Genomic DNA, 12,440 nt, shown 5'->3' on the forward strand with positions numbered 1-12,440 from the left:
AGCCAGCCCTCAGGGAGCCAGGTTCAGGAGCAGCCCCATAGCAGCTCCAGCTCCTCCAGCACCTCCTAAGGAAGGCTGCAATGACACACATGAGTGACTGCTGGATTTCACTGCTAACACTGACCATGAGGAGATTAACAAATTCAAGGTAGATGGCCAGATCAGGCACTCCTAGTAAAATGCTACCTCTTGTAAGCAAGCTTTTGTTTTCTCTAGGAGTTTGAGTCTCAGTAAGTAATTCCAGTCACATGTGCTGTGGTAAGTCTAATTTTCTGCTTGCAGGTAAACAGTAAAAATCTTCATCCAAAAGGACACATGCAGCCTTTTGGGTAGACGCAGACACTACAAAGCAATTAGTGTTTATTTCTCAATGTCTATTTAAAATTCATTGTGAGTAATTCATGATAGCCACACAGTCATAAATGGACTGACATCACCACTACTCCCAACTTCCTCCTTCAGCTTATGATCTCAGTCTTTCCTAGATTAAACCCTAAGATCACACTCCTTTTATGCTTCAGTTTCAGTTGATGGGACTGAAATGCTGAACCACTGCATTCAAACCAGACAGAGGACAGGGCAGCAGGGGGGTCAGCCCACAACAATACCACACTCTATGCCTCCCCACCAGCCCTTAGAGACAGTCAGGAGCATGATACAGACATACCAGAACAACAAACAGGTCACAGGAAAATCCAGCAGCAGCAAAAAAGTGAAGTTTTCTATTCAAGACAGAGAGTTCTGAGGGGAAACTAAATCCAAAGCATACACTTCCAAGTAACTTCTTAAACAGACTTGAAATTATAACCTGGGGAGTTATTTTTCTCTTCAAAGATCCAATGTATGGTCTTCATGTTTCCATCATGATGGTGCAAATCCTTAGCCATAAACAACTCGGAACCTGGAAAAAGCTAAATAAACTCCACACAGCCCTTGATCAACTCCCTGTGTAGCTTAAACAACTAAACTAGCAGCTCACAAAAGTACAACTCTGAGCCTCCCACAAGTCCATTATTCTAAAACTGTTTCCTGCTCAGGGCAGGGAAAAAAAATCCCTTTTTAGGGGATTTTATCATAGTTTAAATATTTGTGTATACTGATCATTCTCTTTCAGTTAAAATCCCAGTTTCATTCTGTGATATCATAGGTTTCAGCCAGTAATAGCCATTATTAATAAACACTTAGCTGCAAATATATGAGTCATATACCCAGAGAAGGACATTATAATTGTGATTAAAGCTATCAGCATAATTTTACTGACTCAAAAGATCGATCAAAGGCTCTTCTGTCTTCAAAATATAAACACACCATCAGTTAGATATATGTAAACCACAAAAAACAGCATGATCCAGACATCACAAAAATTAGGAAGTATGTTTCAGATACATAAAGCTGTATAAATACATGTAGATAGCCAAGGGCTCTGCTCCAGCACTATTACATTCAAATTCATTACCTGCCAAAATAAAAAAGACTGCCAAAATCTCTAACAAATTTTATTCTGAAAGGTTACTTTTATAAGTTAATGAGGATACACTTCGACGAGGACAAAACATTTCTGACAAACTGAGTTTTGCTATTGCTTTACACACGTTCAAAAGAAGTCCATAATTTGTTCAATGACTCTCCAGTATGATTCAATATTCCATTCCATTATTTAAGTTATTTTAGTATGGGAAAGACCAGAGGACTAAACCATCAATATTTAAACAGATACATCCCTTTTAATTTTGAAAATAGTAAAAAACAGATGTTCTCTCACCTTCAAAACTCAAATCTTTTAATTAGAGGAAAAAGCTTAAATAATTGTTCCTGTAGGTAAAATCTGTGACCTTGCCAAAGGGAAAGCAGCTCTCCATGGCCATAGGAGGCAGTGAGGGGAGAACTGGTTGGATGTGGCAGCAGTGAAAGACAAGAGGCTGCAGCAAGGAAACAGCAGATGAGAGAGCAGTGAAAGCCAAGTGCAAAGCCAGGTTTGCAGGTGGCAAGTCAGCATCACAGGATGCCTGAGCAGCACACCACAGACCACCAAGATGGGCTCGGAAGCATTCTAGGAAAAAAGCAAAAAAAACCCAAGTACCAGAGCCAACAGTCTGAGAAAAACTGCCCAGCACTTCTGTATTTTGTTGCTGCTAAGAGACAGCTGCATCCTCTGGTCATGGAGGCCAAGAGCAAGTACGAGGTAAGCTAGGGGAGATCTAGGAGACCTTTTGACACTGCAGCTCCCATTTAATGAACACAAAAGAACCCAGTGGAGTTTGCACTAGAAGCAAAGTTCTGGTACAAAAAGCACACAGGAAGTCCAAGCACATGATCAAATGTGGTGAGAGCATGGAGAAGCCTAGGGAAGCTGGAGGCCGCTGCAAAAGATATATTGAGGGACTGTCACATTGCTGCTGTCAGTGGCCATGTGAAACACAGGAGAGCCAGGACAGCCCTCAGGCAATTGCATTTTCTGCTCATTTATTTTCTGGAGTTCGTACATAAACCTCATTCTATCATGTGAACTGCCTTCAGGGTACAGATGCTCAGGGGAAATTATGAGGGGACTGAGTGCTAATTTGTGCTAGTTTGATGGTCATGGTGGGAGGAAAGAAGTAAGGAATGTTTAGTTTAACCACAATACATGCCTGATAAGTTAAAGGAAGAAGTTTGTAAATATTAATAGGAAAATAGGGGGAAAGGGGCAGGACAGAAGAGGGATGATCTTCCTCACATTAAACTGTCAGAATAAATTTCACTGTTGTAATTTACAGAAATTAAATAGAAGAACAAGATTAAGCTTTACCTTATGTCAACAAATAAATGGCAGCTTTAATTGATCAGAGCACAGTTCTTTAAAACTGTGGATTGCATACTTTCCCAAAATAATAAGATAATAAAATCCAGCCTTTTCTTATGAACACTATTTGCTAGCTGATGGCTTGGCATTTGAACAAATGCAAGCTAAACTGTATTACAATAGGGAAATAAAATTAAACTCAAGCTATTTTCAAAAAAACAGACATGGTTTAGATGTTAAAGCAAAGTACTCAATTTAGGACTTCATGTATTCCAGTATTCCATCTTGAACAACTTAGTTTTTTAAATTTGGAATTAAAGACTCATCCAGTAGCTAGTTACAAGTAATTTTGCAAGTCACCCAGTACATTATAAAACTTTGTCAAAAATTTGCAGCTTTGACACTCATTTCAAAGTATGTCAACAGGTATCTATTTGACCATATCTCATACACTGCAAAGCTGCTTAATTTTGGACTGCTATACTACTTTTCATTTGCATGGTTTTTTAGTAGTATTGCTGCTGTTACTGGTCAATTTTTTTATCTCATTGATGCTTCCAGCAAATTGTTCTTCTCCCAGCTCGTGATCTCTGCCTTTGTGTCTCCCACCAGAGAGTGGAGGGGAGTGAGAGGTGTCTGGTTTGGGAGAGTCTCGGGGGGGGGCACTAAATTAGGGTGTGCTGTTCCTGAACCACAGTGGTGCAAAAGCAGGAGGGTGGTCATTTCTTGAGCTTTTAGTCAACTTCATGATGGGGGAAAGGGGTATTTTTAAAACATTCTTCTTCCCCAGCTATATATTAAGTATCTACATAACCTAGTCTCTCTAGTGAAAAAATTTTAAATGGTATCTAACACCAGAAATGAAAGCCATGGACACAATGATTAGGAAGAAAGAAATGAGATCAGTTTACCCAATATAAAATATACAACAAAAGAGCATTTCCAGTGTTAGTCACCAACCAGTCTGAGGATGCTCTATCTAAAACTAATGCAAGCAAATCAGCTAAAAGAGGACCCAAATGCAAATAGTATGTTGAGCATATTAAGTCAAATGCACTAAGGTACTTGCAAGTGTCAGCTCAAATCTGGTGATAGCACTCCATCCTGTTCTTTATGGACTCGCATGCCAACTGCCATGAAGTTAAGAGTAAGATCTAATTCTGCACAGGACTCAGAACACACCTGCAAGAACGTAGGCAGATTTATCCACTAGGTCTGTCTAAATTACCCTGAGATACTACTTTTGCTCTGGCATGTAAGGACACTCATTTTAAAAGAGTGAAATCCAACAAATAGCAAATGCTCTTGAAATTCATGGGGTGGGGTGGGGGTGGAATTGATGGGACGACAACATGTGTTTATTTTAAATTTGGTCAGCTACTGCCCAGCCATCATTCAATGAAGCTGAGCTTGAGGAGGTCAGGAGGACAGGCAAGTGGAAGCCCTCAGTGTGAGCAGGATCAGCAGCCCAGAGAACCTGTCCAAAGGGATTTACTACAGGTGCATGGGGCAGGCTGACAAAAAAAGAGAGAATATTTTTTAAGTGGGGAAAAAAAAAATGAGGCGTTTTCGATGGTGAGATGCCTAGGGATGAACTACATTTGGCTCTGGGAAAAGAAAGTTAGGGAAATGAGAATTTTCTGAGTCAATAGGATTTGGAGAAAGGAACATACTTCTAGCTTTCTACATATTTGATTGCTCCTACACAGACTTCTTGGCTCCATTCTGCTCTCAATCACAAACTTCACATGTTGCAAAAAAAATATCCTAGTGGCTTTTTAGATGGCTAAAGATAAAATGGATTAAACTGAAAAAACCCCACACTAGAATAGTGTAAATATTAATTTACTATTGCAAATTTAATTTACTCAAATGACAAACAAAATCAAATTTAGATGATCTCTACTTTGCAGTGTTTAGGTCTCTTCCTATCACTTGATGTCAGTGATGCATGAGGATGTGCTCCATTTGCTAAACCACAGCCAGTTCATTTTAACAGTAATAGGACATCAGGACTCACAAATTATGCAATGTCCAAAAAGGCTCTTGAAATTGTTACTCCCTGTATATATAAACAGTCGGTTTCAGCAAACACTTATCCAGTAACTGTCTTTTGTCCACTTCTGACACTACTCTTTAGATTCCAGAATACCACCTTACCAGTTCTTTCTGGGCAGCACCCTCTTCAGTAGGTCTCACTCCCTTTTTTCTAGGGCACTGTAAAATTTCACTTTAGCATTTCTGCTAATCAGTCTCTTCTGCCTGGTATGTATATCTGAGCAGTTTGCTATTGCTCTCCCAGCAGTTCCCCAGCAGCATAAGTAAAGCTGAAAAACTTAAGTTTTCTTCTCAGGCCATTTCTTTATTAAATAAATAAATCAATAAATCATTTATTAGCCACCAGTATTCCAAATCAGAAATTTAACATGGATGCCCTCTCACTTTTTCCAAGTTTCTTAATCCTGGATGAGCCCAAAGCCCAACTGCAACTTACTCATTTACAAAGAAAAAATCCTGATTAACCTTGTCCTAAATTTTAATAAGGCCCTCACCTACCCTTCAATGACTACAGCTTCTAAGCACAAAGTCCCTCACTAGAATGCCTCTGGTTTTACTCTCACGAAATATTTTCTATCTTATATAATTAAAGTTTCTTAATTTTGCTTTCATGGACTTAATGTTATCCTTGTTAATTAAAAAATTGTCTCTCTTGCATTTGCTCCCCAAGACACCAGCTTTGACATCTACTTGACTTCATCCACAACTATGACAGCTATTCTTATGCCAAATTCCATGCCTGTGCTTCACTAAGGTATCAGACACTGTCCCAGATGTCATTTTATACATTTCTCCATGTGAACAGACCTTAAATGCTCCGCTTATTGTCACAGGACCTGTAATTTTCTGTTCATTCTACCAGGAAGAGTCTCAAGCTCATTGTTTATCTTACTAAACCTCACCTCTCTTCAAGTGTCCAAGTGAGGGAGGCACAAGCATTGCTCTATTTCAAAGGAACAGAAGATTCTTGCCATGGACTATATACAACCACCCTACATTAATTCAGGTATTATATATCTCTTCTCCGGGTATCTAAAGCATTTTCTGCCAGCTTTTTTCCTGGCACTGCCTGCTCATGGATGACATGTGGGACAATTTTCACTCTGCCAGAAGCAGGGATCCTATAATCTGTTGTTTTGCTACTTTTTACAACAATCAGTTTTGCATCTTTAGCATTAACTATTCGATGGCACATCTAATATACCTTTTTATCAGCAGTGCCTGACAGACACAAGACACTTGGCTGCACCAAGACCATGCCACAATCACCAAATGGAAGTCCCAAGGTTTGCACTGCTCTCCCACGAAAAGGCAGACTTGAAGATCTAGTGCCTCATACGCCAACCAACACTAGCCATAAAGTGGTTTCCCACCATTTAAAATTGAAAAAAAATTTCCAGTGCTTTCATTATCATGATACTATACAGAGACAGGTCAATCTTTCATTCTGCCTTTCACAAATTTTATTTCATGCCATATACTTCAAAGGAGCCTTTTATAGCAGTCTGAATGAATATGCCTATAACCAGCATTTTAAAATAATTCTGCTCTGCTTCCATGAAAATGATCCAGCTCAGTCACTTTAGTCTAAAATCCTTGCAACCACTTGCATTTTTTTCCATAGCTCAAAATATATACTTTTTTTTTTTTTTTACTGAAGCAATATGAATTTTGAGTGCCTCACAATCAAACTTTCTTTTTTCCATGTAAGAAACCACTCTTGGTTGCAAATCCATTTGCATGAAGCACAACCTTATACAGAAGCAGCAAAACCTGCAGTAACATGATCAAGGCTAAAACATGCACCAAAGACCTGTGCACAGTAAGTAAAGCCTCAAGAAAACATCCAAATTCTAATGCATCCTATGATGTGAAGTTTGATTACTCACAGGAAGAGACTCAGTACTTCACTCCATTTGTCAGGTTTTTCGTGGTTCTATTTTTTAAATCGACAGCATCTGCATGATACTTTGGACAGTTGTACACTGTCCACAAATATGGGCTTTCAATTCTAGCTATGGGCAAGAAACAGCTACCACAGCTAGCACAGGAGACATGTGTTTATATTTGTTCTTCTGTGCTTCATTAAATATAAAACACTGCCTTTTAATTCCAAAAATTCTCTACATCTCATGACTTATGTTTAAAATATAGAACGCAGTACATTCATAGCTGACATACCTGCTCCTTGGAAGAAACATGGATTCTTTAATGAAGACTGAACCAGACAGCAGGATATACCAACAGGTACCAATATCATCAGGGCTGGAATAATTAGAAAAAAAAAAAAAAAAAAAAAAAAGAAGACACAGTTTAAAACACTTGATTTAAATTACTCACAGCAGTACCAAATTTGCACTACAAAGAACATCAAAGAGGCAAAAATGCTCCAAATTATGGACAGAAGACACAATTGAATTATTTGCAAAATAATTCCATGAAATTATTCTAATTTCCATCTGCAAATATATACATTATTATTTAATTTCCTTGACTTTATTAAAAGCATCTATCTATCTATTTGGTAACAGCCCCATTCAAATTAAATATAACCGTAAGTTATTAAAATGAGGCCAAGCTACAGTAAATATACTGTATTTTATTCTATTGAATGCATTGAAGAAGAATGACAGTTCTTCAGCTCGTGCTGAAGAGAGCTGTAGCATCTTTCCCTCTATAAAATAAGGCATCCTTTCCCAACAGCAGCCATCTTCTTCTTAACCCTTTCTTCAAGACAGAGATTTTTCTTTCTGCATCAGCGTGCCTTTCTACAAGGTAAGAGAGCATAGGAAACATTTGCAGATGGTAAACCTATATCAGATTTGTCAGTCATCATTATCTGCTGCTACTAAGCAGTGCCCCATTCATGTCTCTTCCTGGCACAAGAATAAATTCCCAACAGAAGGGGCAAAAAGTTTCTTTTCCTCTCTCTTCACCCTGTAGAGAAACTGGATGAGGAAGACTTTGTCATCCAAGCACAGCTCATTCTACTGCAGATTCAGATGTTGCTCCTTGAGTAATACAAAATCCTTTTCATATGCTTAGACTATTTTTGGATAAGTAAGTTCAAATAATGTTTGGACAGGAAAATAAAATAGATTAAGGTTACGAGAAATAGCTGCAGTAGAAGTCTCATTCCATGTTGACAGTCAGCACTGAGAATCTCTCTACTGTACTCCAGTTTTTACCACGCCTGCGTCTTCCAGACAAAGTGACTAATTGAATTCAAGTGCATCATCATGAACTGCATGAGCATTCCTATCGAAAACCACATCCCTAGTGACACTAAGAGATGCAGATTACTTAATGATCATTTTTTTAAATTGCATGTCTCAAGTCTCTAGCAACAACTAGGCCTAACTTCGAGCAAGAACAGCCCACATCTTTTAACAGTGATGACAGCATAGTATTAAAACCTAATCTTAAATCTTAGTAGGCAATGTACATGTCAACAGCATATTTTCCATTTGAAGAACTTCAGTTTAAGAAGTACATACACGGTGGTCCTCAAAACAAAAGATCCAGCCTAAAAAGAGCTGAGAGCAAACCATCCAATCTAAAAACATGTTCTATGTTCATTTTCCACTGTATAATGTAGGCATGAGAGGAAGGACAGAAATGCAGAGAATTAACAGAGGAAATTGAGGGGACACAATCTACAGCCAAGAACAGAGGAGCTGAATAAGAAGATGGAGCTTGTATTTCTTTTCTAGCAGCCAGTGTCCTGACCAGTGAAATGACGCTGGTCGGCCACACACACCAGACAAGTGACAACATCTTCAAAATCAAGGTTTCAAGAATACTTCTTTATACTGATAAACAACAGAAAATGAAGCAGTAACACAGTCCCACAGCTAAAACAAGAGCATTTGGATTCACACAGCTGAAGTGTTCTAAGCTGCCTATTCTGAATAGTGCCTCACATGTTTGCTTCTCACATGGGCCTGTATCACCCTCAAACTTGTTGGTCTAGACAAATCAACACTGTGCATAAGTGCAGAAAACCAGGTTAAAGCAGATCAACTCAAGAAAACCAGCGTTTCCAATGAAAATATAATTCCTAAAAACATAAACATGCACCTGAGTTAAGTTACACATCTTTAAATATTCTTTCTTTCCCCCATGAGTCCTATGCTGACAGGCATACAACAGCATTGCTGCTGAACTGCAGGTCTGTTAAGGTTTTTTATTACACTCTTTAATAGATGTCATTCTATATACAAATAATCTGGACTAATTAGCACAGTTAAAAATTTTTGAAGTAGAAAGTTTCAGCAATGGCTATAGACAGAGTGATTTCCCAAATACCTGGGAAGTAACTGTACTAGGATGTGAATAATAATTTTTCCATGTGGATTACAGCACATTATATTATCACATAATAAGTTTTGTGGTCTTGAGGGTGTTTTGGTTTTTTTTTTTCCTTTTCCTAAAAGCTGGCAGTTTGACCAAGTATTAAAGTGTAGCCTGACAGAAAAGAACCTGGGGTCACAGATAACTCTAAAGCAACTAATCTAGAAGATCTTTTTATGCTTCCAGAAAGCCATTTCCAATGATAAAATCATTGAAGCAGAAAAAAATTAAGTCAATAGAAAGTATTTTAACTTTTGCAAATCTACTAATGTGCAAGCTTTTATTTCCTTCCTTTTAAGAGTTGGTTAACTTTTTGAAATCCTCTCTCAAACCAACTATTTGTAAGGAGCTTTAGTTGCCTTTCTCATTGGAGATCTTTTAACTTCAAAGAGAAAGGCAGCTACTGGCTTTCACATGCACCAGTCAATATGTTCAATATTCAAATTCTTAAGGCTACTTTTGAATTTACCTTTGAATCATTAAAAAAAAAAAAAACAAAACCACCTAGAATGATTATGCACTCAACTGCAGTGGTTTGATTTTTTCTTATTTGATCACACAGCATGACTTTTCAATCAGTTAATCATCCAACTCAGTTTTATCTTTCTTTTTTTTTTTTTTTACCAATTCACAGGTTTATTCTCTTTCTCTGCAAGTTAGCTCTTCAAAAGTTGTTGCTCCTTCTCACTTATCTGTCATGAACATCATACTTTATCTACTTTATATATAATCAAATGAAGCATCTGCTCATTTGACAGCTGAAAGCACTGATTAAAAAAATATTAAAATCAAACTTGAGGAATACCATCTGACTAGATTTGTTTTCCCTTTGCTTTATGTATACTTAATAACTGGTTTTATTTTTACAGTTACATTTGAGAATTTCTAAGCTCTAAGGTATTTGCATCATGCATATCTAGTAAACTCAATGCTTTAATTATCTAAATAAAAAAAAACTTCAATATCGCTGTCACAGTAGTGGAATATTAAGACAGAACATGTCTGTATTCAAGGTATCTTCCCTGAAATACACTCTGTATTCTTCTAAAACTTTTATTGTCAGACAAAACATCATAAATATTTCCAAGACAGTCTTCAAGAGCAAAGAACATACATAGGGTATTAATTCTCTTCATTTTTACAACTAGCAGTGTCTTAATAAAGTTTTGAGCAAAACATCTGAAAAAATCCCCATGTATAGCAAACACATTTCTTTCTCCAGAACCCACATGCTTCTCTCAGGAAAAAAAAAAAAATGCAAATGAAACACTGATCTATTCCTTTCATATGAAAATATATTTAACTCCTGCACTTTCAACACTTGCTATACTCTCAGTTGATTAGAACTAAGCCTCAACAAAGCCATTTGGCAGCCAGCTTTTGCTAGACACTACTGTCACAAGAAACACATGCAATTCTTTCATTTTAAGGATTCTGGGCTTTCCACAGTCCTATTCAAACATCATGTGGCTTTCAATCAAGCTTCCATGTTTTCTGTACTATGCTTGACATTTGTTCATCAACAATGCATTTGCATTCTTCAGGACTTTTGTGCCTCTAATGAAAGACAGAAGGAGCTATAGAAGAAGCGAATGCTGAACTACAAAAGCACTTCTTCAAGCCACCTGAGGACTCATCCAAATACCATTTTACCCAGTAGAGAACACTCACATTTGAAAGGTTTCCTTCGCAATCACACATTAGATTTTATTTAAACATTAAAATTGAATTCTAGAGAATAAGCCCAACCATAAAGTTTTCTTTCAGTGCTAGAACAGTGCCTACCCCTGGCAGCCCCCAGAAGAATCTAGAAACTTTACTTGTCCTAAAGGTATTTCTTCTGCCAAAAACAACAGCAAATAGTTCTAAAAAAGCTTTATTGTGGACGGGACACTTCCCCGACAGGGTTTGCAGTAGAGTATTAAGTTCACGTAAGCACTTTATCAGGAATTAGCTGAAGCAGGATTGATGCCGATGACCTTTCCACAAAGGCATCCTTCAAGAGACACTGGGGTTTTTTCAGCCTTGCACAGTTAAAGGGGAAGGTCCATAGCCACCTGTCAGTCAAGCTGATGTAAAAAGGGAAGACATCTGCTGAGGTAAGATCTTTCCAATTACTAGTTTAGTAAGGATGCCACTGCTGTCCAGCATCACCACGAGCACTGAAGCAGCAGCTGTCACACATGAGGAGACTGGAAGTGCAGTTAAAGCTCCACAAAGCAACGGAGCTGGTGAAGGGTCTGGAGCACAAGTGAGAAGCAGCTGAGGGAACGGGGGGAGTTTAGCCTGGAAAAAAGGAGGCTCAGAGGAGATCTTGCTCTCTACAACTGCCTGAAGAGAGGTGGTAGCCAGGTGGGGGTCAGCCTCTTCTCCCAGGCAACAAATAATAAAACAAGATTCAGCCTCAGGTTGCCCCAGGGGAGGTTTAGATTGGATATTGAAAGGGTCAAGCATTGGAACAGGCTGCCCCGGAAAATGGTTGAGACACCTGTCGGTGTGACCCATCCCACTGCGGGGCTGGGGCAGCGTGATGCCAATCAATCCCAGCCTGGATCGAGTTTCCCGAAGAGCAGACTCAGAGGGTGGGTCGATGGGCGGCTCAGAAGCCTAAGCTGCACCCCCTGGGCGGTGGCGGGTCCAAGCCGCCTCCCCCGGTTCGGGAAAATTCCCGGTTACTCGGTTGTTCACTGGTTCTCTGTTATAACTCCCGCCTCTCGGTTTCCCCCCAGTGGTTCTTGTTACATTGTATCCTCCCCTTGGCTTGTAACTCAGTGGTTGTTTTCCCCTTTCACCGGGTTTTCAAATTCCCTACAAAACTGAGGACAAGCCTCGGGGGAACATCCCATCGCGTTCCATCCATCCCTCTGAGCTTGTTCGGGTTGCCAGACTTCTGACAATAAACCTGTTGGAAGCCACACCAGAAGAGCCTCTTTCTGCCTTTACCTCCGAGCTAAGTGAGCCGATCCCATCGGCTCCTGCCGTGTTCCCTCTGCCGAGGAGCCAGCGAGCCCAGCCAGCAGCACCATTCCTGATGCCCAAGTTGCTCCTGCAACGCACAGAAGTAACGCAGCTGGGCTCTCTCTGATCGAGGGCATGCCAGAGCTCGTGCAGTGAGCACAGAACTGCGTTAGACACATCCCTGGAAATATTTTAAAAGTGTGTAGATGTAGCACTTGGAGAGAGGGTTTAGTGGCAGACCTTACAGTGCTTGGTTAATGGTTGGATTCAAGTATTTCAGAGGTCTTTT

The 12,440-nt window shown here is 39.2% G+C and overlaps 1 protein-coding gene across 1 annotated transcript in view; it reads right to left on the minus strand.

The window, feature by feature from the left end:
* RAPGEF2 (Rap guanine nucleotide exchange factor 2) overlaps nt 1-12,440 on the minus strand; it is a 188,508-nt gene that overhangs the window by 106,241 nt on the left and 69,827 nt on the right. The window contains exon 4 of the mRNA XM_082281475.1: nt 7,022-7,105. Coding sequence (XP_082137601.1) covers nt 7,022-7,105 — 84 coding nt within the window. The remainder of the gene's footprint in view (nt 1-7,021; nt 7,106-12,440) is intronic.

The sequence above is a fragment of the Coloeus monedula genome (genome assembly GCF_965178545.1).
Source record: "Coloeus monedula genome assembly, chromosome: 5".
Taxonomy (NCBI): Eukaryota; Metazoa; Chordata; class Aves; order Passeriformes; family Corvidae; genus Coloeus; species Coloeus monedula.